The sequence below is a fragment of the Ciona robusta genome, chromosome 1 (assembly GCF_009617815.1).
Source record: "Ciona robusta chromosome 1, ASM961781v2".
NCBI classification, from domain to species: domain Eukaryota; kingdom Metazoa; phylum Chordata; class Ascidiacea; order Phlebobranchia; family Cionidae; genus Ciona; species Ciona robusta.
This window is the reverse complement of record NC_143235.1, coordinates 7,528,339-7,554,570: the sequence shown is the minus strand read 5'-3', so window position 1 is coordinate 7,554,570 and position 26,232 is coordinate 7,528,339. Positions and strand designations below refer to the sequence as shown.

Here is a 26,232-nt window from a genome sequence, read left to right as displayed (position 1 = left end):
GTAAATATGACTTTAATTTGGGATAAAAACAACAAAAATTATCGTTTTAAAGTTATATATAAAGAGTTTACATGGCAAAGAAACTAGCACAACCGGTTAATTTCGGTAGGTTAACTACAAGTTGCAGATTACCGCGCTAATGTAAATATATTTCAATTTAGAGTCCCATCTTCCCCCACACTAGAGTTTTGTAGGTTTTTATTACTAAACTTTAAAAGGTTTGCTTTTAATTCAATTATTTATACCTCGGGGTTTATTCAAATATAATATAGTAATACAATAAAAAGATGATATTTGAAAATGTGTTCAAATTTCAATCATTTGCACTTGGAGATAATTTATGAGAAATGGCATATGTGAAAAACAATGTAGCAATACTCAATTTGTAGCAAAGATGTAAACTTTATTAATAGTTTTTTTTTTCAATTTTCTGGTATTACAAGTTGATATGCATTTGTACTTTGTAGGATACAATATTTATCAATTAATGTTCGAAAAATACCCATTATCGTTCAAAAAATACCAATTTTCATACAATAATATAATGTATAGGTAACATGTAAAAAATATAGTAAGAGCAAGAAAAAACTCGATGTTTAAACTCGATTTTTAAAACGTACGGTATTATTTCGTGTTATTTACGTGTATACCTAAAAATAAATTCACCTAATAATCAAATTAACAAGGATTTTAAACTATCCCATCTTACCCTGTGTGTCTTCGGATTTGTAAAATTACACCTGTTGTGCGAATTGATAAATAACTCTTCGTGTGTTTTGATCACTTTTTTGAATTGTAGTCAATCAAATATATGTGGCAATATGTGCTTAAGTGTCCCGTCTCCCCCATTCTACTATATATACGCGGTTCTCTTAATACTATTTGTTGCAAAATTTGGTATCGTTTCTATTTTTTAGACGCCTTTATAAGCCAGTTATGAATTAAAAAGGTACTGGTATATATCACCTGGAATTATTGGTTTTAAGAGACTGACATTTTTATTAACTTTTAACATTACCTAATTACCAAGTTATTAATGCTTCTTTAAATTCACGAAAACGAACGTTTTTGAGCCAGGGTTAGCTTCTCACATATTCTTTACCAATAAATAAATTCTCGTACTTCTTAGACATCATATATCTTGACTAAAATAAAATCAAAGTGTTTATTCAATTAATAAATGTTCAGATTTAAAACATAATCAGTTAATTACAATGTTATTGCAGATTACTTTGCTGTTGGATCAAAAGTGGTATAGGTCCAAAACTTACGTTATATGAAATCAGCTAATAAAAGAGTAAATAGTTATATAGTACAAGTCTCGCGAACTAAGTAAACTTCCATACATCAGGAACCGGCTTTTACGGCAGTAATCTCTACTATTTTAGACTTTGTTACGTAACAGGGCGAGTACAAATAAATAGAGTAAAGGGTAACCACCAAAACATTATATTAATTAAAAATCATATGATTAATATTACTTTCCAACATTACGTAATTTCCGAACGGGGGCAATGTTAACAAGTGTAAATGCGTCCCTATACACATCTTCTTTGTTACCTATTGTGTAATGATACGTACCCATTCATTAGGAGTAGGCTTTCTTTTTTCAGGACTGTACTGTGTACTTCATTCATTTTATTACCAATATTTTAGATCCTTTTACTAGTTTTGTTTTAAACCAATATTTAAAACCGTAATGACCACATTATTTACAAACTGTATTAACAAACACAATGAACGGTATTTAACAAGTAATGTCAAGGGATTATTGTCCCATATTTACACTTTAAAACGTATGCTCCAGCCTTCCTTATCAGGAACAACCACAGTGTTTCACTTCAATCTCAGGCAAGAACACAGATTCAACTCCGAGTTCGGAACTTATGGTGGCGTACATAGAATAGTAGTCAGTTGGAACGCAGCAGATTGTCAGTTCTGCGTTTTCAGACCTTAAACCAAACTCCCGTTCCTGTAAATAGTTTTTATTAGAAGTCGAATAACGTCTTAGCTATTGCTTACATTTCCTTTTTTCATAACCACAATACAACGATGGGCCACGTTTCGCGCCTCTTGGACCGGTATTCTTGTGTTAATAGACGACCTCTTCAAACACTAATGTGGCGCGATGACGAACATAACAGACAACAAAAACTAGCTATAAGAGCACGAAATACTCATACAAGTAACACTATTGTAATCGGAAACAAAACGGGTTTTACAATAAAAGTTTAATATAGAAATAAACGTTTGTCTACCACTGTTAGTGCCAGAGCATGGTTGCTTGCATTGGTTGGCATCTGGATGGGAAAGTCGCATCTTCCAACACATTCACCAATATCGTACACGGAGGAAGGGTACAAAATGTGGTGTCGGAACTGTAAGCGGTATATATCAACTGTCAAACGACTAAATATGTTGTTTTTTTTCTATATCAATAGGAAAAAGTTCGTTTAAAACTTTAAACAAACTGACGTTATGGGCTCGTTACAAACTCCACAGTGACAAACGACACAGTAAACCTCAGAAAAGCACACGACCAAGACAAATAGTGAGTTGCATGCATGATCACCCTTAAAGATCGAAATGCGGTAAGCAATCAAGTGTTAATCAATGACAGCTAAACACTTTACTAAGAACAAACTAACTCTTAGAAAGTACAGAAAACATAAGTTCGTCTAAATTCATTTTAAGCATGACTTTACCAATGGGTTGAAAATCAGATCTCGGCTTTAACCAATCTGTGTACTTTCGGGTTTACAGGCGATGAAGGCTACCATCACATAAGGTGGGGGCAAGTTGAACACTTAGGCACATATTGCCCATATTTCAAAAATCAAACTTTCTTAAACTACAATACTCGATGATCAATTCAAACTCGTAAACTACTAAAATATTGGCAGTTTTAGTATGATTCAGCAAGCATTTAAAATTTTGCCTTACGTTTTTTACCAATTGGAATCAAATTTTCTATAAAACATCGATTTTTAATGGTTAAAAACAGTAATTGGCCTTAGTGCGCTTATATAAAGTAGGGTGGGGGAAGATGGGACACTTTTTCATTATATTATCTTGTCCAATTTGGTAGCAAACAAAGAACAATTAAAACTTATAAAACCGTATCCTAACGACTCCTACAAAATTAAGGTAACTTTCAAATTACCAAATCGTTTTGAAAGTTGATCGGAAAGCTTTTTCTTTCACATCCCCTAATGCCACGTGACGGGCTTCGTCTCATTCTTGTGATCCAGCCTTCATTTTGCCGATGATGAGCTTAAATCGAAAAAAATAGTATTTACACGTATGTTTCAACAGAAACTTTAATCCTTTAACTGCCACATCGGAATTAAGTCATTATATGTTACACATGTAACCGTAAATGGATAGGAAAATATAAGTAGGTAATTGTACTTCTTCTGCCTTGTGGAATCCTTACAATAACCTGTTGGGAAGCACCAGGTCCGGCTCTCAAATGAAAACTAATGGATAGGACCCGACGAAGTACATTTGAAACTTTGGGTTCGCTCGAGTTTCCTGCAATAATATTTATTTTGAACTTTTCCCTACATTGCAAGAATACTTGGTTATAAACAATATTTGTTTTGCGTCATTGCGGTTAATTCCGTTCTGTTGTTTTACAATCCAGCGTGCAAAACAGGAGGAGTTTGGTTATGGTGTTTTGACTGCGGTTAACGATAAACGGTTACGCTACACATGCAATTCCAAAGTTACAGATTTTGGTGCTAATTGTTTTGCAACAAAGACCTTTAATAAAAAACCCACAAACTTAAAATGTGGTTTTATCTAGAGATATACCACAGAGGCAAAAATCTGACAACCATAACGTGTATTTGTCCTGTGTTATAACCGGCATTTGAATTTCTGCTTCCTTTGGATTGAACTCTAACCACATGCTGCTTTCACATTCTATCCCCGACCTCCGCTAGCTAAAGTTTATTCATTTTAAAACAAACAATTTAGGAAATTCGTACCCGATGTTACTTGGCGCCTTTGAGTAACTTGTACACTGAGTTGCAAATCGTTCTCTTCGTGGAGCAACCATTCCATTAAATATCCCGTATCAAGGCTGGCCACCATCATATAGCCGCCCCCACTCGCACAAGAAGCCTGGAATAAAAACATTATCGAAATTAAAAAAACGATATCCGGATATCAGTAAATATTTCGTTAAAAAACAAAAGCGCAAAGTTTCCGCTTCCAAAGAGCGCCTTGATAAGATTTGTAAACAGTGCTCCGAAATTCGGGTATACCTGCGATAAGTTCCTGTGGGAAACATGCTAACAAAGGGAGTAAGTATGTTTCGCTGCCATTTAAATCGTTGATCTAAATTATTGAAATGCGGAACAGGAAATTTCTAATAAACAGGTGGCTTAATATCTGGCTTTTCTGCTTTGAAATCTAAGTTAATTTACCTGTTTTGTTGAGTTGAATAAAAATTGGTCGGCGTCGTGGTAACATAGTGGTTAGATCGCTCGCCTCTAGAGTCTAGATCATGTGACAGCCCTATGCCTTTGTGTGCGTGTATTATATACTTCAATAAGACAATTTATGGCATTTTCTCTAATCCCGTGGTTCTTTATGATTTGTCAAAATTGTCAGACATACCGAAAAATCGCAAACAAAGTTACATATGTACGTGATAGTTCAACCGGCACGCGGTGCGTATAAAACGTGCACCAGTGTGACCACACGAGGAAAACAACGTACATACATTTAGTCAAGGTGCAAAGTGATTACCTGTGTGCTTTGATGAACCAGTATTTCAGTTTCCGAACCATCGTTCGGAAGTTTTCGGACGGTCACGTCATACAGTCCGAAACCCTCGTTCAACTGGCAAGGCGGTGTTCGAAGCAACACAAGGTCGACCCCGATTAGCTCGTGCAGACCAAAGTTGTGTCTGAAATAAAAACAAAGAGAACGGACTTTATTTCTATCGGTATATAGCCAGTTTCGTAAACTTACCGAGGCGGGTGGGTAAACGACACCGTCACGTGCTCTGCGTCGGAGCGATGTTGAACAGGGAAACGTGTAATTAATTCATTTGGTTGGTCGCCGCCTCTTGGACCAAAAAAGTTTTCCCATTTCCGCTTGAGGCTAGGAGAGAAGACAGAACATGGGGCAATTGCGTCCAGCATGTTTTCCATGGTAACTTCGGATGGCTGTACTCGGTTTTTTATGTCCGAAAGCTCTAAAATGTAATGGCTCTTGTTAAATTAATGTGTTACTATGATTCGTACTTATAAGTCCCCGAAGAATATTAATAATCTATAAATAAAGTATGTCCATACGTATTGCTTCCATACGTCACCACACTGTTTATTTACGAGTTTCATTCTTATACACAGGACCAGGAAGAGCATTCATACACCTTAGGATCACTGTTAAGTTGTAACAAAACTGCCTTCGTATTTACACCGGACACCAATGACTAGTTCTACACTAAATGCTTACTTTTAAGTTATAACACGGGTGCCTCGCCAGACATATTCGCGCATGCCCTAAGATATTTTGTTGTTTTGTATAAAATGGCGGATACACTGTGTATACATAATTGATGTAGATCTCGAACAAGCAAACTGTAACAATCATACAAAAACTTACTTTTAACGTACTCCAACTCTAGAAAACCGATGTCGCCTGTAAAACAATTGGATTTATTAAAAAATGTTAAATGTTTGTTAATTCTCACGCAAGCCACATGTAACACATTAATTGTAATGAAGAATTAATTAGATTTTCGAAGATAATGTCACTTGTGGAGAGGAATTGAAGCTTTAGAATTTAGGATTGCAAGTTTGGCACAACTTGTAGCAAGCAGTAGCTCTGCTTAGCAACAGAAGACCATTTCTTTATCATTAGGTTGCTGGTCGTATATGATATATCGTACTGATGGTTTTCTTTCGTGTTTTAAAGTTCAAGTGTGCCGCGAAAGTTTGCAGAATTAGCAAAAGCTTTAAAAGTTATTGAAGGAAAAGAGCCACTGATAATAAGTTTAAACATCGTTACGACTGCAATTACATTTCATGCGCAACAATAATGCATCCACCCCGACGTTCTTACCTTTCGATGGAAAATATCGACACACTCCTAAATGAAATATTTTATTTTGAAAGCTTTAATAATATTTTATTCGCTGCTTGGCCTTCGCGAGAGTTCATGTGATATCTGGTACACACAAAACATCTCTATCACATAGTCTTCGTTCAGTTATAACACGGCTATCATTCTACCATTCAGACATGATGGTATATTCATACACACCATGCTTCTCACTATTAAGCTGTAACATGAGTATTTTCTTATACATTAGACACACATGCAGAATATTTAAATACCTGATGCTCACTGTTGAGCAACATACCGATACACTAACGAGATGTTTGTTACGTATCACCTCATGCGCAACGCCGTCGTATTTCATGTGCGATGTTTGTCCCTTTCAAATATACAAGTAATTTACACTTGATGGTTCAATTGTAACAAACGTATCAAGCAAGTGGAGAAAACCTTATTGTGCATATGTATTTATATATCACTCACGTCGGTCCCTGTTGAGTGTATCAATATTCCCCATATCTCGTGCTACAACACGTAAGACTTCACACCTTGCAGCGAACGAGCTCACCCTATGTAATTAAACCAGGCTCGTGTAAGCTATACTGTGAAGAAAATTAAAACAGAAATAAAAAAAATTGACGACCACTTGGGGTTACATATTTTTTTTAACTCGTCTGTTACGATTTCGGTATACAGTTTTACATCAATGACACTGTTTGGGTGACAAGTATAAATCGTAATTCCAGTTATCATTGTGAGCGTATATGTGTCTTTGGGCAAGACACTTAACGACATTTTCTCTAACACAGTGGTCACGAATGGGTTGCCGAAATGGGCAGTTCAAAAAAAGTTACAAACGTGGTAACTTGTAAACGGACAGAAGACGTATGAAACAAAACATCCGTGTTACAACAACGAATATCGTTTTCCCATCACGCGAACATAAGGCAAGTTCTATTCATTGTCGAGACAGTGAGTTAACGCTACAGTTTAGGCTGCCCTGGTGTAACCTTTATTTACGGTTAATAAACAAGTTAAACGATTGTAACCGCCAAACATACATTAGTCGCATTAAGTTATTCATTCTTACAAACTATGTGGCAGGGCAGACAAGAAAACAAACAAAAAGTCAAAGCACGTACACATTTGCGCCGCGTAAGCATCTTTCAATCGCTGACTCTTCATGATGGTTTGGTGTGTACCATGTCCTTCCATGCCTTGTGTGGATTCCTGCAACTGCTGCAATGAAGTATGGAGCGAAGATGACTGCACAATACATATTTCCAAAGCGTAAAGATTTAGAACCAAATGCTCTGCAGAAAATAAAATGAATTAAACAAAATGGTCACAAGTTACATTTATGAACTAATAGAAACCAATCAGCAAAATATTAGCACACGTAACGTATTTTGCCCGAATTGAGTTGATTTCACAAATTCAACATATTGTTAAAGTAACTTTACGACAGTATAAACTGTTTCCTTCAACCAGGTAACATGGCATTTACAACAAACTAAACACTCCTTTTATAATACCCCATCCAATTTGCTAAAAAAAGGCAACCGGGTTCACATTGACCTTGAGCAAGGTGAACGCCCTGGTGACATTCGGTGCGCGAACACGTACTAAAACCAGACATAGGTCGTGAACTTTGTTATCGAATGCTCCCTGTAAGTTGGCAGGGGAGAGTGTGGCTAAGCGGAACTGAAATCCAGCTCATTATATATTTCCTTTACCGCGTATTATAAAACACAACAGCTGCATATATTCATACTCCTCCTTTGTGCCGATAATGTAAGATGCAAATTTGATCAAATATTTTCGTTTAGACTTACACCATCGCCAAATATATGTTTATAAAACTTTACTTGGTGGCTAATGCAATTAATATCAACACCTGTTATAGCTTCAGTTCACTTCACAAATTTATTATCGAATTATCAAACTGTTTAATTTTACCTCGTGTCCGTAATTGTACCTTGTGATCACCTTTATGAAATAACTTTTAAATGTAAATTTTCAAGAACGTGCTGCATGTTTATTTCGAGCGAAATGGTTTCACTTAATGCATGTAGCATTAAATATGGTTGTGTTTATTACCACGCTATGTTAGCAAGTCTAAATAAATTACATCAGATTAAGGAGTTCCGGCGAAGATAAAGTCCGAGACTAGACGCTACATTCTTAAAACGAATGAAATAACTTTTGTAAACAAAGCGTGAATTGTAGAAATCCGATTTATCTGCAACTTGAACACGACAGTAACGGGATTACAAGATAACCTTCTGGTATTTTAACTTTCGCATCTTGGGTTTTCTGAATCATTACCTAGGAGTAAATGTCTTTTGTCATTATGCGATAAAAGTGTTAAATGTACGTCAAAACATTAACGTTCTTCTTGATTTTGTGTGCACAGTTACATTTAACTATAGACACCGACGCCTATGAACCTATTTATTGGGTAACATTATGTAAAAAAAACAATACTTACTTGCTGATTATATTGTTTAACGCCTCGAAGAAGAAGAATATAAAATGGCTACCGTGCAAACAGAGTACGAATATTACATTGCGCGATGCACAGCATAGAAACACAATACACAGGTTAACAACAGAAGCACTATTACACTCCATAAATTTCTCCACAAACGGTCAAAACCATCGCCGAAGCCTCGGTTGGAACAACATTTCAAATATTCATTGTCAAACCACGTTAAATGGCAGCTGTAGGGCGGACATAGAGGCATGCCATGCTCGCTAAATAATACTAAAATCGCCGATAAATAAAAACTGCCGTTTTTGAGTTTGACTTACCAATTCAGTATCGTGGTTTATTAAAATAGACTGAAATATTCCGTGCAGTTTATTTTGTCTGATAAGATGAGTTTTTGTTTTGTGAGAAAGGCTGAGATATAGATACATAGGCAAGGGTCGATTCGGCTTTATTTATGGTTTCGATAAGCACAATGTTACCGATTTAAATTTGTGAATATAAAGTTTATGTGGTAAAGAAACTAGCACAGTCAGTTATATTTGTTAGATTACATACAGTTGCAGAATAATACTATTATACACGATATTTCAACGTGGTGTCCCACTTTACCCAACATTGTAGTTTTACAGGTATTGAAAGATTAAATGTTTGCACCTGCTCACGGGTAAAATACTTCTTTAAAATGACATTTCTATTTTTTGTAAAAGCTGATTAATTTATTTGAGTAGTGTTTTCCGTAATGTCCCTTATGGCCTTCTCAATACACTGTTTCGGCCATTAAAGGGACCATTATGACTTTGATATACATACGCATGCTCGCTATTATTAAAAGATTTGAAGGTTTTATTGCCATCGTTTTTCGCAAAGAGCAGAAAAATGCGCCCCACAATCAGCATCGTCCACTTTGTAGCTGAAGCTTTTATATAAACTAGCACAATGCACGTTTGGGCCGCAACAACCGCTCGGTTCGTTTGGAGCATAATCTGTGTTGTTTTGATTCGATGCCACACCGTCGACGAAGTTCCAAACGCCATCAGCATCGTTATCGTTTAACCCAATCCATATTTGCTGAATATCCAAAGGCACAAGAATAGTACGAATGATAAATCTAAATAAATCATGATATGAGAAAGTCTCTTAAAGCATTTAAGGCATATTTAGTCATATTTTACTCTACAAATAAAAGTACATATCTAAATTAAATCTCCATATGTGCTTTAAAACTGTTGCAAAACATAACATGAGTTTTTATAAAAGCAAGTTGTGTACAAATATTCAGACACCAAAAAAAGAAATTGAAGACTTACGTTCGACTAGTTACGTTTCGCATGCCTCCAGCACTCAAGTCGCCTCCTAACGACTTGCAGTAACGTCTGGAGTCATCCCAGTTTGACTTGGTAGTTTTAACGTGGTATTTGTAACCGTTAGCACTGCTGTACCAACCAATGCTGTTTACAATGAAGGATACGTCTATATAGATATAGAAAATACGAAATGAAGTTTTTTTTAAGTTAAATGACTGGAGGTGTTTATAGTAGGTTGGGGTAGCATAGTCTATGTTTTTATTCTGTTCTACCGTCACATTTGGCAATAAGCAAATAATGTTCACGGAATCACAAAGCTGTTTCTTTAAAATAGCGTTAAACTCAATAAAGAAACGCGGAACAATATTTTTAACGGTATCCGTCTTAACCCATAGTACTATATAATACGCATCATAGACTTGCTTTTTGAATTCAAGTGTTTATCTATATATAGCAGACATCGGCTTCTTATACTGACGTTGCAGGATAGCATGAGCTTCTGGTAGTAGTCAATTAATTGCATGGGTTTGAAAACGGAAAAGTTTTAAACAAAGTGTATTGGAAAATCTTATAGGCATTAACCTATACACAAAATATTGGTTGTAATGCGCAGGGTGCAACATAAATCAACCTTGGTAATAACGACTGATGTTATACTGAATGCAATTACTTGCCTCTTTCCAGTAGTTCAGTTTTATTTTTCAACTTTGCTGTATCGTCTTCAATACTCTTGCGTTTGTATTGAGCAAGAGATGACAAATTCCTCAGCTCTTCTTTCATAGTTTGCACATTGGGTAGAATGTTGTTAATACTCGTATCCAGCACCTTGGTTAGGTTTGTTATTTTCGCGAACAAATCCACAAAGATCGAACTCGTGTCTGCAGTGTAAGACGTTTATTGGTATGTGTAGTAAGTTGAGGTAAGATGGATATACCATAGCACCTAATACCCCATACTGCCTAATCAACGCTCTTCTAAACTCGTAAGGACTCTGAAAATATTATTTGCTAACTGCCGAATGGAACGGGAAAGGGAAATAAAAAATATCCCATGTTTCCCTACTTGCTTTGTATCGGTTTACAAATCACATACTTTGCTTGAAAGCGTTTAGTTCGTTGGTTTGACTGTTAAACAGCAGGGTTATATTTTGAAATTTGTTTTCAACTGATTCCCCTCCGCTCATAGTTGTTTCGTCTGAAAGTTAGTTTAGATATTAGCTTTTCAAATGCCGCATTAACTACAGCAGACCCGAATACTTTAGAACAAACTAATGCTTATAGTTTAATCAATTGGATGAGTAAAACAGACATTCAGTTTTGCAATATAAAAGTCGTTTGCTGCTGAAGAATTGAGGGTTTTATCAGGCCACGGCTGGCTATACAGACTCATCATACGCTGCGTTACCTGGTGAACTGTAATTGCTGGCTGTCTTTTGTGCCTGTCCTATGAAGCCCATTGAATATTTCCTATCCATGCTGTTCACCTACGTGTCGTTAATTATACAAAAGCAACGCAAATTTAACTCAGCTTTAAATAATATTATAGTGTCATACAGGCTCTCCGGCCATAACCGTTATATAACATTATTAGGACCACGGGCTTGTCCCAAACGCAGTGGGTAGTAATGTAGTATATAGTAGGGTGGGGGAAGATGGGACACCTTTAGCACATAATATCCAGATATTCTGATTGTGTTTTAAACAATTAACAACGGTCTATGAGAGTAATAAGGACATAGTTTAATATTTCTTTGAATGTTCTTTGTATAATACTAAATGGGACGAGAAAATAGAGTTAAAAAGTGTCCCATCTTTCCCCATCCTACTGTATATAGGCTAGCAGTGGCATAGTCAAGTTAAAACTTACCACGCTTACCTTTATTAAAGCTATTATTGAAAGAAGAATTGCGATACCGCAGATTAAAAGAACAAGGATGACGCAAAGGATTTTGAAGAACGGTTTCTTTGGCTCTTTGCTTGAACCTTTTTAACAGACCTTGTTACAAAGTGAATACATATATATCGATTGCTTACCGTTATCTTCGGTTTGTCTTTGATAGACTGGCTCCATCTCTATACACTGCATATCTTTGCTTTTCGAACAGAGCGAAGTATATAGACTTCAGCAGTGTATCTTTACACGTTATTGCTTGCGCTGCAGGGCGGAGTAATACGATATTCAGAAAAGCTTCTGCTCAAAACATTATTCATAACACGCGTTTGTTAAGGCGTTTTACCGCGGTGTAGATAGTTTGAAATCCCCTTTTCCATTTTACTTGCAACGTGATATGAATCAACGTGAAAACGACTTATTTCAAAGTGAAAATCTGGTTTGCGTATAATGTTGTTTTCTTAACATGATATAGTTTTATATGTAGAATCATTGTATTTTGATGTAGAATCAAGTTTTACACACTTTTCTATCAAAAAATCGATTCTGGTTCCCAATAAAACTCCCTTTTTTAACTGAGGTTTCTATGTTAGAAGTTGTAGCCGATTTTCATGTGGCAGTTGTCACTTCGATGCATACGCGTTCGCGTTTAAAATTATAAAAAGAAATAACAAAGAAATATGAAAGTTACGCATGTACAAGTTAGTTTTTAAAAATGTATGCTTGGTACTGTGTAGTGTAGAGTGTGGATCAGTAAATGAGCTTGCTATGTAATACAGGCAACAGGTTTTATTAACCCATTATTCCATTAACGTGTTGATTGTTTGCTTTCTTATAAATATTAAATGGTGCTAGTGAAGAGTCTTCCCCCCCCTCCCACTTTATTTGCTAACCACTAACCCCTAACCCCTTACTCCTATAACCACTAACTACTAACCCCTATAACCACTAACCCCCTAACCATCAACACCTAACCCCCCAACCTAGGGGTTAGTGGTTAGCTAAAAAGGTGGGGGGGGGGAAGATTCTTCACTAGCACCATTTAATATAATATGAAATTTTCTATATTCGTTTTAATTTAAATAGCCTAACTGTGAGGTAACTTATTTATAATCCTTTGATTGTTAACTGTAACGTGCATGTTAGATGTTAATGACTTATGTTAAAGCAGTGGTTCCTAAACTTTATCTACTCGCATACTATTTTTTGGTTCCTGCAGTGTTTTTGTATCACCTACATAACAAACTACTAAAGGCTCGTAAACAACTAATTTTAAACAGTGAAACTAGAAAATAAGTTTTTTCAGTGTGGCACCGCTCAGACTGCTGTACAATTTACAATGTTTCCTTAGCTAAGCAAGATGTTTATTATGAAATAGTAGGGATTCACACAAGGATTCATAATAGCGATTGTTTGACCTGGCATTTGATTACCATATAATAGCAATTTACCTGTTGATTATTTGCCCCGTAATAGCGATTGCCGCCTTGAATATTTAGCCTGCATTTGCTTGAAAACAGGTTGGATTTGCCAGTCTGCGGCATATGGCAGTTCCTGACGAAATCCCACGCATTCAAGACATTTTTTTGCGCACTCGCTATCATCAAAAATTTTGCTCGCAAAAGCATGTGCATTTTTATGCCGCTTTAGTTGTTTATTTAATTGGGGTACGTGGGACACATTATGACGTGCATCACCAAAAGTTTGTAAATCGAACCGCTTATGCACCTGCCATACTCTGCAGACTGGGATATTTGCCTTTTTAGAATGCGCGAAAGTAAAGTATACACAGGTTTGCAAAAATACGTACGCGTGTAAAGCAACGACTCAATATGAAAAAGTTGGAAGGCACTGTAGTAGGGAATATAGTACGAAATAACACGCTCTATGTAATTTATGTGAGTTAAAATAATGCCTAGAATAATCACTAAAATATTTTTGTGATCGTGTGGTGCGAACCTAATAAGGTGCTCGTGTACCACTGGTCAACTTTTGGGTGCTGGTACAACCTTTCCCCTTAACCGATAAACCCGAATCATACAACTAATGTAATGCCTAATTAGAAACCACCATTAATTCTTCACTAATAACAAGTTTTGTATAAGCACTAATGCAATATTTATGATGTAAATTCGCCCAATAGACCTACTACTGCAGCAGGCAAAGATTTTGTTTTATTAGTTGTTGCTGCAACAATCTGAAAATCATTCAAAAATGATTTATTTGCAAAAGCTCCATTATTTCAAATGCATAAGTAGTTGAATTGGTTTTCTGATCTTTGCCCACTTCCCTTTAACACGTCTGGGTCTGTCAACTTTTTGTGGTTGTAGATGTATTATTAAACCGAGTGTGCTGAGCAGTCTTCATAGTATGGCAGGTGCACAGGTGATTTTGTTTATGCAAGCCGTAATGTTATGGCACGCACTCCAATTAATTAAACAATGAACCAAATCTTTATTAAATTAATAAGGATTTTCTAATGTGGAAATGTATGTGCACACAGATTTTTAATAATAGCTTCCTTAGACAAGAGAAACTGAAACTGCCATGTTCTGTAGGTTGGAGTGCTGGAAAGTCTGCGCGCATTACTGTTTTTGCAAGTACTTTGGTAGGCCTATACTTTTTTTAACTTTCTTATATGTACAGGGTCATAGGGTATTTGTACTTATTTAGACCCAATAAAAATACTTAAAAATCTAGAGCCTGAAGTTTATTAGACTAAAGCTTTGTGTAGTACATCTACACGCTACACCTACAGTTTTATTAATTTCTTATCAAGTTATTTATGTTAAAATACTACCCAAACATTTTTTTCAAATGATTGCAGGGGAATTTGTAGTAAAAAAAATTAGTTAAATTATTGTCAAACATTAAATCATTATCTTGCATCTATTTCTCTGACATCATAATATCATTGCATTTGTTATAAATTATTTAAAATGCGTTTTTTTTATAAAATTCTTTAAAATGGAACATGGTATGGAAAATAATGTAAGTATTTGGCCTCAATTAACGTTTGTTAATTAAGCATCAAAATTAAATTGAACAACAACATGTGTAGTTGTGCCACAACATTATATTTGGAAATAATTGACGAACACAAGAATAATGCAAACTATCACTTTAAAGTTCACCCCAGGATAGAATAGGTTATAAACTTTATTAATTATATTAGACTGTCAGTTTATGCAGATTGTTAAATGTTTTAGTTTTAGAAAGCTATACTGTAGAAACTACAGCCCTGTTTTTGGTTTGTCACCAAATTAAGCTGTTCTTTATTTAACGGTATGGTCAAAGTAATTACATAAGGTAAGGCTTTAAAATGCACTATTAGAGTGATAATTATTGTCACGGTCTCATAAACATTGTAATTTAAATTTGAAATTTTATGTTTTATGTGACAATAACAGGATTTTCTATTCCTTTACCTTAAATGTTATTAGTTGTTAATAATTTTAGCATTTAGGTTCTACCGTTCTATTGAGTATAAAACTAAACATAGGCGCTAATTTTAACAGATTTACTAATGTTTTCAGGAAAAAATAGATTTATTGTTATTTTTGAAACTCGTTTTCAAAGTAGGCCCTAAAGTGATATCTTACAAAGGCCCTAAAGTGATATCTTACTGTTCTTTTGCACCTACAGTAACCTACCAATCTACCATACTACTAAACCACTACCAATTACTAAGCGCTCTTTTTAATATAAGATGTAGAAAATTTTGTCAACGATTGATCTTCACTATCCGCGAAATTTGTTTCTCAAAGGCTAAGATTTGTTGATTTTACTAATCCCTGTTTTAACTAAATGGGAACGGAGTGTTTCTTATAAAGCTGCTTGTTTTGTTAAAGCGGGTCACAGTATCCCACTATAATGAAGTGAAGCATTCATAATGTGCTGGAACTAATCCACCCTGTATCAATTGTATTTGCACAGACAGAAACAAAGCCATTATAGAAGTGGCGCTATTTTATAAGAAAAAGGCAAACCATGTATATTTATACTGTGCTAAGTAACTCTTATTATCTCAGGCTTTGCAACTTAAAGTGGTAGGATTTGTTTTTCTTTAAAAGATGTCGAGAAATTTGAGTCTTCCTCGTAAAAAACCTGGATCAACAAAACCATCGCCGTACAAACAACGTCTTCAAACCAATTTGCCGAAGTCCGATATATCATACGCGTCAAAATCGTCAACACAATTAGAAACGCGCGTTAAGAAAACTGGAACTTCTTTTACCGCCACGAACACAAACATGACCGTGCCACGATCACCAAAAGCAGATTCAAACCTGTACGACTTGATTGACAATGACTCCAGTACAACTGGCACAAGGCCAGAGGTTCTGTCAATAGACAGTGACTTTGACAGTGGTAACGGCCTCACAGAGAGCCCTGACCAAGAGGCTTACCCATTTTCTAACTCAAAGCTTACACACAAAATAAACTATGACAGTGAAAATGATTTAAAAACTCCAGAGTGTAATCCATCTTGGTTGGGCAAAAAAGGGAATTTGCCCAATATATCAGTAAATCATCCATACTACACACCCCCAACGCACCTTACCACAGCTATGTCAAGAGTAAACCTAGGAAAAAAGGATCTCTCTGCTGAGTTGGAGGGAAAAAAGGATTCGCCCCCTTTAATTGCACCGGATCCGGTTACTGGTGGCCACAATCGTCTGGTGAAAGGAGTTTATGGTAGATCGACAGTGAATGGTCACAGTAAGGCTGTCATTCCATCAGTGACGGAAACAGACCGCGAGAGTCACTCTTCGAGAAGCAGCAGTGCTAGTGACAGCCACAGAAACGGGAAAACCTCTGATGTAGATCGAGTAGGACAAGAAGAAATGGATATGAAATTCGCCGACATTACCCACATGCAGTTAAAACGGTCTTTGGACCAAATCCATGGTGTTAATAGTGCAAGGTCTGTAAACAGCGGGCTTTCCAACCAAATTTATGTTGGTGTACCTAATGTTGCCGATGCATGCTACTCGCATGATATGAATGGCAACACTCATTTTTCAAAACCGTGGCGTCATAATTCAGCTGGAAATTACTACCAGCAAGGAGCACCAGCATATGACAATGGTAATGTGGCAACTCAGCCAAATAAATTTGACGCCATACTCCAAGTAAAAGATGCAATGCTTCAAGAGAAGGAATCAGTGATTCTGAAACTTCGGTTACAAGTTGCCTCACTTCAGCATCAGATACAGGAAGGTGATGCAGCTCTACGACAGGTTGGTCAACATATTCTTATTAATTCTTTATTTTGAAAACTATATATATTAAGTATTATTGTACATACTGTATATAATTCGTTTGAAACAATTAATAATGTAGTTGCCTAGCCATTTCTTTAAATTCTGATAATTGTAAATTTGTGGAAATAGCTATTTTTAAGGTAATTGCATAGTTATTTTTGATATACTGTACAGCTAGAATATTGTACTTGTACTATTGTTAAACCTTGTGCTAAGCCTCATGTAAACTTCCACCTACCATAGGTGATGTCAACACATTATGGAGGAATATCGAAATCTTCATCATCGAGTAGTAACGACAGATCGCTTGATCTTGAGGTGAATGTTATTTCTTTATATGATTGAGCAAGTAAAGTATATTATATGGTGTTTGACAATAAGAAGTTCAAGTGCAGAATCACGCCTCCATTAGGTTTAATGTGATAGGCCCATACACTTTTTAACGAAACTTTATCAAATAAATAGTTTTGGCTATATTTATAAATATACATAAACATTCACTATTTTAATAAAAAACGACTTTCTGTTTATTTTAGACCCAAAGAAAAATTCATGATCTTGAACAAATGCTTGGTAAGGTTGAAAACAATCTTGAAGAAACCAAAGCTCAGGCTGCTCGAGAGAAATCTCACAGTGAAGAGAAAGTTAAGAAACTGGAAAACCTCCTGAAATCAAGGGAGCACACTCTTACAGAAGGCAGCAAAAAGTACAAAGTGTGCACTGAGCGGTTAGAGAAATATAAAAAACGTGTTGAAAGTTTAGAACGATACCTTGGTGGGCTACCTACTGTTGAAGAAAGCAATAAACTGAAGACTGAAGCCGATATCTTGGGTGTTGAACGTGAAAACATGATTGTAGAGATAAATAAAATAAAAGATAAACTGGAAACAAAAACAAAAGCACTCAAAGAGAAACAAAACGAACTTGACAAAGAAATGGAAAAATCATCCCATCTTGAAAGGGAAGTTCAAAAATTGAAAGAAGATGTTTTAAAGTTAGAAAAGTCCAAAGTGGAATTAGGATCAAGTGAACGAGATCGTCTTGAGGTAAGTGTATCTTTGTTGTTCAAGTTGTTGTGGATTTATTTTGAGTCTTTAAAGTAGATAATTTGATGTAAACACTTGGTAGGTATTTTGGTGAGACTGTATGAAAGACATCCAATAAAATATTAATGTAGTTTAAATGCTGTTTTCTTTTTGAACGAAATATAGGATAGTTTTATAAGCCCTATAAGTTGTTGCTTTGTTAAGCAAAGTTTTAATGGTGTGCCTATAGCTGTAATAAAACATTGTAATGTACTTTGACACTGAACAAAGTTAGCCATCCCATGGCACCCCAACTTTTGAGAGGGTGACTCGTATATGTTTTAGCACCTCAGTTTAAGATATAAATTGATTTTATCTTGCTCTTAGGTGCGTATACAAACGAGCAGATTCAAAGTATACTGCATTTACCACAAAAATCAGTGAGGTTCTGTAATTCATAGCTTATAAAAATGAGTGTAACTACATTAAAACTATGTCCCGCAAGATTTTGGTAAAAAAAATCAGAAAAACAAGATGCCTATGGGTTCTATAAACTACCTTTGTTACAGGACTTGGAGTTTGAGATTGTTCGATTAAAGAAGGAGAAAGAAGATGCAGCGAGGATGCTCTCTGCCTCGGATAGAAGAGCTAAACAACAGCAGGAGCGACTCCAGGCTGAGGTGGAGAACCTAACACAGCAACTTTCGGAAGGAGAAGAAAGAATTGAAACATTAAGGAAAGATATGCTCATGAAACAACAGACAGCCAACAAGGTGGGAGGTTTCTTACTTTAACAAAGTCCTTGAGGTTTTTTGTAAACTGTCATATTTTAAAAATTTCCTTAATTAATTATGTTTTTGTACCAAGTTTTGTTAGTTTAAATATGTTGGGTTTTTTACATTCAATTTCTTGATTTTCGACTGAAGTATTTCACCAATATTTATTAATTTCTTGTTATTCTATGTTTTTTATTGTTACACTACAATAGTAAAATTGTTCCTATAAATATGATTTATTGCTCTATCCATGAAATTCTGTTTTATGCTGTTAAATCTATCATTTTTAAAATCATCCCAGTATGAAAACATTTAACACATATTTACCTGTAATTTTTTGCCTGTAATAATAGCAGTGCAAGCATTAGACCCTGTGGGCTTGAGTTCGGCGTGCTAACCACTGTGTCATGACGTCCATGAGTGTAGTATTAGAATTAATATATGATTTTCTATGTTTATTTATCATGTATATCATTGTTAGGTGCATACTGCTATGATGAATCTATCTTCACAAAACCAGCAACTTATGGAACAAAAACTAACTTTACAAGACAAGGTATTTCTTTTTAATTTATTTGAGAATAGCATTGCTTAATAAGAATACATTATTAGTGGTTTTATTTCAACGTAACATAATTTTTAAATACCATTGTGGTGTACTGATGTACGTACAATTTCTGATTTTTAAATTGTGTTTTTTTTTATCCATTTTCTTGTGGTATGAAATTTTAATTTTAATTTCCAAAAAATCCGAAATGGTGTATCACTTGTTGTTACCCTACTGTATTAAACTATTGTATTCATTAGTTATAATTGATTTGAATGGAAAGTAATTAAACAAATCTATTTGCGTTTAGGTTAAAGTGTTAGAAAAGGCGCAGGGCAATTTTAAAGACGAGGCAGTCGCGTGTGCAAGATTACATCGTGAAACCTTTGCCGCTGTTCAGGATATTAAAGCTGTTTCACAAGTTCGTGCTAATTGTTTTATTTTATCTGCATTTTTATCAATTAAGTGCATTAGCACAAGGGATTTAAATATAACATTAACATTTATTCCTAAGATTTGACACAGTTTCCCAGTTCTACTTTTTATTTCACTTTTCTTAAAATATTGTGCTCCACTCAAAAATATTAATACGCTTTAGAATCTAGTTTTTTTGTAATTATTAATATTGCAGTCATCATTTTAATATACTACTTTGGATATTACATTTATAAGTCATTTAAATTATATTTGTTTATATTAGAAGTTTAAAATCTGTTACACTGGACCAGCCCAAGTAAACGAGTTTTTACTTCAATCTATCATTAATAAATTTCATTTCCCCGTTCAGGTTCTCATCCAAACAGCTGAAGGCAACGACCCGAACCTATCTGCGTTGCTTGGGGTTACCACTGAACCGAATGAAGACTCTGTGAATAAATTAACCGACGCTAAAACGAGCGTCGAACAAACCAACAGGAAAATAATCGAGGTTCGTAAACTGCGGCAAGACATTGACGAACTACGAACCATTATTTCGAACCGGTACGCTGAAAGCATAGGTGATAACTGCACGACGCATTGAAGGTGCTTTGTTGTTGGTATGAATTATACCTGCTCGCGCGCTCAGGTTGTTTTATCAGTATAAGTATGGTATTGCCTTAAACCTTTAAAAAAAACTGTTTTCTAAAAATCTTTTAACGACAACCCGGTTCAACCCCTAAGCACAAGCGTCCATCAGCACATACCTCAATTACAAAGACATTGTGGGATGTTATTACGATTGGCTTCGGCCAACTCCGCAGGGGATTAGAGCCTTGGCCACATCGTTTGTGAGTTAATGTCATTAAGCGACACGATGTCTCTGCATTATCATCACCCTGCCAACCTCGCATGAAATCTCAATTGCCAACAATGCTCTTCGTGTTTAAGTCGAAATTCCCAGAGTTTACACAATATTATTTATATATCTAATTGCACAAAGCATTCGTACACATTGTAGATCGATCCGGCGCTGTATATCATAGCTTATAAAGCACACAAAACAATATCTCCTTAATTTTTAAAGTGTTTAAGTACAACACAACTATATAAAGCACAGAAAACAATATATTCTTATTTATATTATATTTATAGGTGCTTGTTCCAATAAAAAAGGTTATATCGAGTTTTAATTCTAATTATCAAGTGTCTTATGCCCGCGTGTATACATCTGAGTGCTGCTATATGGTCGGTGTTAAATATTGTTATTTCTATATTGCATCACTGTGGTTAAATACCGCGAAGTGATATGTGCTTTTACTTTGTACCGTTATTTCAATACAGAGATTTATGTACAAGAAGCATTTCTCTTTCCGTGTGTATGGACTGTCTTCTGAGTCACAAAATCTGTTCAAATATAAAGTTTAATCCAGTGCCAAAGTTGCAAAATTTTTGTATAAAGAATAAAAAACTATTCAATATGCAGTGAATAGAAGCCGTTTTAGTTTAATAAAAATGTATTGTTCCATGTTTTGCCAAAAATAATATATGAAATGTTTTTTGTGCATTCGCACGAACGGCTGTGCCTTCTAAAAAAACGTATGCTACTGTGTATTTACCAGTAACGAGTTAAATAGTCAGCACATTAAGTCAAATTTCTTGACATTGTTGACAGCGTTTCCCAACAAACACGAAGCAACTCGCCATTTTAATCTCTTTGTGGACACAGCAGGCATAACAGGTCGGACATATCACGAAATATATGTCATCACCTGTCTGTATACCAACATTGTGGCGTCATAATGAAAGATATGACTCGATCTCGTGTACGCCGATCTAGGAACCCAGTCGAGAGTCTATTCAGAAGTTAATTCTTCGGCGGTAATTGAATGAATATGAACAACTATACCGCTTTGAGAAATGACCGAAATTAAATTGCCTTTTCCAGTAAAATGTCATGTATTTCTCATACATACCATTTAAATAGTTACAAACTATAACTAACCCTATACAGCTTTGTTGTAAGCCAAAGTGTTAACTTATTACGAAACGGTGGTTCTAATTCGAAACGTTGTAGCGTGCTGTAAACATGTTTAACAACTACTGTAACCTCTTACCACGTATACATATGTAAGTGTCGGTAGGTTTAACTTATTATAAACGACAATCGGTCATTTTTATTAGCAGTAACGTGTCAACTTTACAACTACAGTACTTTAAGTACTTTCTTTGACACCTTTAGTTTTGTTTTATGGCCAGCAGTGAAAGTAAACAAACTAATATATGGTGAACAGCGCTATTTTTACAACAGAACACACAAACCTGGTGTAAAACTGTCAGGTAACTTAAATTGTGCGAGACGACATAAACCATATTAAAAATCATTTTTATTATTGGTAACATGTGTCTAATCTGAACTTGTTGGTAAGAATTTTACGAGAAAGTTACCAAGCGGATATTAAAACTTTTTTTTTAATAATGCGTTATACGAGTTAAGCATTTAATCCTTTTCAAATAGCTGTGAAGTGTTGCTATAAAAGTCTTTATCCGTCACCATAGTAGTGTGGTATACTACGTATATTTGGTTTAGGCCTAATAGCTTTACTGGAGCAACCGCATTTATTTGCCTTCTTATCCATCTTGAAAGGGCGGGTTTTACGAGGTAATATTCTCATAACACACGCCCAAACACACCCATGGTCGATGTCGGTATATTTTTATTCTCAGTCTTTGTACTTGCCATTTTTAGGAAGCTCATAAACTGTACAAATATGCGACAATATCTTATAAAGAACGTGCAGACTGACAAGTTATTGACAAAGGATTACGTAATATGTCGGGAACTGCTGGGACCCGGGGAGTCTTACGGTGGCTGAAAACTGTTTTGTATTTAACAAATAACACGTAACATTTATTTCTTCGAATACGATATAACGAAGATTGAGATAATTAAAACAGAATAATGAAGAGGGGAGAATTTAAAAAATTCCAATCTCTTTTAGTATTATATGAACTTTCATTATAATTTTTTTTCTTACATATAAAGTACTTTTTCATCTTATGTATGCTTTAATATTATCGTATATATGAATTTGTGTTAGAACCTCTTTTCTCCGGGCCTAACCGCATACCCGTATCATATTTATTTTAAACAAATTCCAACGCTCACACGATCGCAAATTATTTTAATTCGTTTATGGAACCAATTTCATTAAATGTCAATAATTAACATTTGAAAACATTCGAGTCACAGGTGTTCTGGGCGCGAATACATTTCCAAGTAACATAATAATCCGCTATTGTTACGCCCAAGCCGCATATGTTACGTAATTTGCCCGCCCTTTTTATGTCGACAGTAATACGATGACACTTAGGGCATTAGGTTCTGGGTTGGACACTAAAGATTGTTTTAGCTTGTTACGGCCCGCCCTACAACTATAAACAAGCGGTTATTGTTTTGTAATAATAAGTGTGTAATGTTCTACGCCCGTGCCTATTGTCAACCAAACAATAGCACTCGTGTGAAAAGTGTTGTGTCGGCGATTTTAGCCTGAATGAAATATTTTTACTCGCAAAGCATTTATTTGTTATTTCTTACGGATTGGCGTCAAAAATACGATATCTTTCAACGTTATACATTAACAAAATTATATATAGTCTAATGTGTTATTCGTTACCACCTAAAATTCAATATTTCCCAATCGCGTTTTTAACAAATAACTTCTAGAACCGTTACGGATTTTTTATTATAAAGTTTTTACTTTGATTAAAAGAGGATTGAATTGTCTATAACGTATATATAGATATAGCAGGGTGAGGGAATACGGGACTAGGGCAAAGGCCGGACTTCCTTGAGTCCGGGAACTCATATGACAGACAAAAAATGTTACAGTATACTGTAGTCGACATTCTCACGGTAACAAAGTGCGCGGCAAAGTACGTTACTCTTGTTAAATAATTAAATTCGATGTTGAACGAATACAAGTTTTTTAATCACTGAAAAAGCATATAGTATTAAGACGTAGGTAACATGTTAAAAACTATAGCAGTAGGGCAAAAAAAGAAATTTTAAACTTAATTTTTTAAGCCTACAACATTATTTCGTGTAATTTACGTGTATATATAATAATAAATTATTGTCTTTCCCCGGCTACTTTTGAATTTGTAAAATTACACCTGTTGTGCGAATCGATATATAACTACTCGCGTGTTTTAACATATTTCTTTGAAGTGTTATCAAATAATAAAAATATGGTAGTGATTCATGGTATCAACTAAAAATCGTCATGTATTTTAAGTTTGAAAATATGTTGCAATATGTGCTAAAGGGTCCCGTCTTATAGCCCACTCCACTATATGTACAACGTTTGTATGGAAAGGGCATCAGAACATTTATAACGATTTATTGAAAAGCTAAAATTCCTTCCTGCCTTCTTTATATTACAACATTTCAAACTGATTTGCCTTTTTCACTGAAAACTAAATTACTTAAACATTAACAACAGGTTATAATTCATTTTTACAGGTGCTAATATAAATGCCATATGACGCGATTCAGCTGAATTAATTAGTCTGTAACCCTTTGTGCAATGGCTGCAGCACTATGTCGCTTGTTTGGACAATTCTTAATGCCAATTTACTTAATACGTGCCCCTAAATGCTCGATGATGTTTTAACTTTTCACTACGTTTTAAGATATAAGATTAATCGTTGCCATATTTGAAATTCGCATATTTCACGTCAGGATAAAATGTCAGATTTTTGTTCAATAATAACGCTTACCTCATTCGTGTCCATAACACGTTTACCAGATTAATTATGGAAATGGATAATTAATTATTGAATTAATTAATCGTGTCCATAACGAAGCTGTTTTGTGAAATGTTCGCTGTCGGGTTGATCAATGATGTGTCACAGACTTTCTGCTCTTTGGCAATAAACAGATACAGTCGGTATTAGTTTGCACATTGCAAGGTCACAGGGTATATTTCTCAGAATAAAACTGCTGAAAATGCCAGCGTTTGGCATTCGTGCATTTTTCTTGTGCAATACATTAAAAGGGGCATGGCATTTTTAGCAGTTTTATTCTGAGGCATTGTCCGGCGCCATGGCGTAGTGGTTGGCGCGCCTGCCTGTAACCATTAGGTAATGGGTTCAAGGCTCGTCGCTGCTACCATTGTGGGCGTATGTGTCCTTGGGCAAGACACTTAACGACAACTGCTTCAACCCAAAGTTAGTATAGACCAAGTTAGGAAACGGATTGTAAAACAACGAGTCTTGTTATCCATTGTCGCGCGTCCATGACGTCATAGACGCCACCATTACGGAGCCCACGGCATAGCATTTTATCATTGCTGGGTGCTGTTTTTCGTTTAAATTTTGCGATTTTTTAAAAACCAAGCACTTCTGCGAGTAAAAATGGCTTTCTACTAATGTTATATCTTATCACAATAATAAACCTCACAAAAATAATCAACTTTTATTGAACACTCAATCGATTAAAGAGTAAAAAAACAGAAAATATCAAGTTTACTATAGCCAAAAACATAAAAGAACATGTTTAAAATATAAAAATACAAACAAAAACGCATAACATTACCATAAACTGGTGTATCTAGCTGCAGTTTTGCATGTAAATTGTCGTGATTTTACTTTTTGGCTCACAAACTTAACACGTATACCCGGCAACGAAACTTAAGGTATCTTTGTAAAATTTGCCTAATATCAAAGTGACATTGAGGAAAACAATACTGAGTTAGTATTTTTGGTCCTCTGCTTGAATTAGTAAGTTACGGGTCTTTATAAAATCGGAAAACGCGAACATCTTATCTGCTAGTACTTAAGCAGTTTGGAGCTGCATGTCCACTCATGTTGGATTACACATGTAGTAAAGAATGGTTCTGTAGATTCGTAGGTATGATCATGTACTAATATGTAAACTAAGCTGATTGCTGCTAGTCTTAATCGCCACCGTAAAGTACCCTGTTAAACCACACTGTACGCCGAAAACCAGTCAAAATATTAATTTACTTCACATTAATTCCTAGATTTAATATTATATAACAAGATTTATATTATAAATTATATTTTAAATGTTAAAACAACTGTTATATGTGTTTTCTAGCTTTGTATCGCTTACAAGAACTAAATGAACCCATGCCGACCATGCATTTGTATAGGCGATTCACGCTCTGTGGGCTCCGTAATGGTGGACACGAGCGCCGTTTCCTAACTTGGTCTATACTAACTTTGCTTCAACCTAGTGGTCATTGATGGATTGTCCAAATTATCAGCCATACATAAAAAAATGAAAAAATCCAAAAAAAATAATCACACACAAAGTAACATACATGGCAACTCGTAAGCTGGCACGAGGTGTTAAACCCGTGTGATAACGACTGTCGTTTTCCGGCCACGCGAGGATAAAGTAAGTT

General features: G+C 35.3%; 3 protein-coding genes across 6 annotated transcripts; 1 reads left to right on the top strand and 2 right to left on the bottom strand.

Annotated features, from left to right (window-relative positions):
* Nucleotides 1-1,700: 1,700 nt before the first annotated feature.
* Nucleotides 1,701-7,645, bottom strand: LOC149742447 (uncharacterized). Of its 2 annotated transcripts, XM_089894015.1 has the most exons (10): nt 7,221-7,639; nt 6,562-6,647; nt 5,623-5,658; nt 4,984-5,209; nt 4,759-4,918; nt 3,993-4,128; nt 3,412-3,534; nt 3,164-3,273; nt 2,259-2,378; nt 1,701-1,972 (listed from the first exon to the last, which is right to left on the bottom strand). In XM_089894015.1, the coding sequence occupies exons 1-10, from the start codon at nt 7,355-7,357 to the stop codon at nt 1,817-1,819; spliced, it is 1,290 nt and encodes a 429-aa protein (XP_089750141.1). In that variant the 5' UTR covers nt 7,358-7,639; the 3' UTR covers nt 1,701-1,816. The 2 variants fall into 2 exon arrangements, with proteins under 2 accessions (XP_089750141.1, XP_089750142.1); XM_089894016.1 differs by lacking the exon at nt 3,412-3,534 and having other exon boundaries at nt 7,221-7,645.
* Nucleotides 7,646-9,003: 1,358 nt separating this feature from the next.
* On the bottom strand, nt 9,004-14,214 carry LOC149742446 (uncharacterized). Of its 3 annotated transcripts, XM_089894031.1 has the most exons (8): nt 13,218-14,214; nt 11,910-12,030; nt 11,752-11,858; nt 11,281-11,359; nt 10,969-11,070; nt 10,551-10,754; nt 9,880-10,042; nt 9,004-9,680 (listed from the first exon to the last, which is right to left on the bottom strand). In XM_089894031.1, the coding sequence occupies exons 2-8, from the start codon at nt 11,959-11,961 to the stop codon at nt 9,416-9,418; spliced, it is 972 nt and encodes a 323-aa protein (XP_089750157.1). In that variant the 5' UTR covers nt 11,962-12,030; nt 13,218-14,214; the 3' UTR covers nt 9,004-9,415. The 3 variants fall into 3 exon arrangements, with proteins under 3 accessions (XP_089750157.1, XP_089750155.1, XP_089750158.1); XM_089894029.1 differs by lacking the exon at nt 13,218-14,214 and having other exon boundaries at nt 11,910-12,644; XM_089894032.1 differs by lacking the exons at nt 10,969-11,070; nt 13,218-14,214 and having other exon boundaries at nt 11,910-12,645.
* Nucleotides 14,215-14,349: 135 nt separating this feature from the next.
* On the top strand, nt 14,350-26,206 carry LOC149742445 (centrosomal protein of 85 kDa-like). Its single transcript, XM_089894002.1, has 8 exons — nt 14,350-14,374; nt 15,798-17,009; nt 17,277-17,351; nt 17,570-18,079; nt 18,628-18,831; nt 19,316-19,390; nt 19,692-19,802; nt 20,169-26,206. Exons 2-8 carry the CDS (start codon nt 15,840-15,842, stop codon nt 20,400-20,402), a joined length of 2,379 nt encoding a protein of 792 aa, XP_089750128.1. The 5' UTR covers nt 14,350-14,374; nt 15,798-15,839; the 3' UTR covers nt 20,403-26,206.
* The last annotated feature ends 26 nt before the right edge of the window (nt 26,207-26,232 follow it).

What these genes read in the sequence shown, in the direction of transcription:
- LOC149742446 (XM_089894031.1), bottom strand. Translation starts at nt 11,961, where the DNA reads ATGCAGTGTATAGAGATGGAGCCAGTCTATCAAAGACAAACCGAAGAT. An exon ending in CAGCAATTACAGTTCACCAG is followed by an intron (nt 11,071 to 11,280) that starts GTAACGCAGCGT and finishes ACTAACTTTCAG; the next exon opens with ACGAAACAACTATGAGCGGA. An exon ending in ACTAAACGCTTTCAAGCAAA is followed by an intron (nt 10,755 to 10,968) that starts GTATGTGATTTG and finishes CTTACACTGCAG; the next exon opens with ACACGAGTTCGATCTTTGTG.
- LOC149742447 (XM_089894015.1), bottom strand. Translation starts at nt 7,357, where the DNA reads ATGTATTGTGCAGTCATCTTCGCTCCATACTTCATTGCAGCAGTTGCA. An exon ending in TGGTTCATCAAAGCACACAG is followed by an intron (nt 4,129 to 4,758) that starts GTAATCACTTTG and finishes TTTTTATTCCAG; the next exon opens with GCTTCTTGTGCGAGTGGGGG. An exon ending in GATTCCACAAGGCAGAAGAA is followed by an intron (nt 3,274 to 3,411) that starts GTACAATTACCT and finishes TTTCGATTTAAG; the next exon opens with CTCATCATCGGCAAAATGAA.
- LOC149742445 (XM_089894002.1), top strand. Translation starts at nt 15,840, where the DNA reads ATGTCGAGAAATTTGAGTCTTCCTCGTAAAAAACCTGGATCAACAAAA. An exon ending in GTGATGCAGCTCTACGACAG is followed by an intron (nt 17,010 to 17,276) that starts GTTGGTCAACAT and finishes CACCTACCATAG; the next exon opens with GTGATGTCAACACATTATGG. An exon ending in ATATTAAAGCTGTTTCACAA is followed by an intron (nt 19,803 to 20,168) that starts GTTCGTGCTAAT and finishes TTCCCCGTTCAG; the next exon opens with GTTCTCATCCAAACAGCTGA.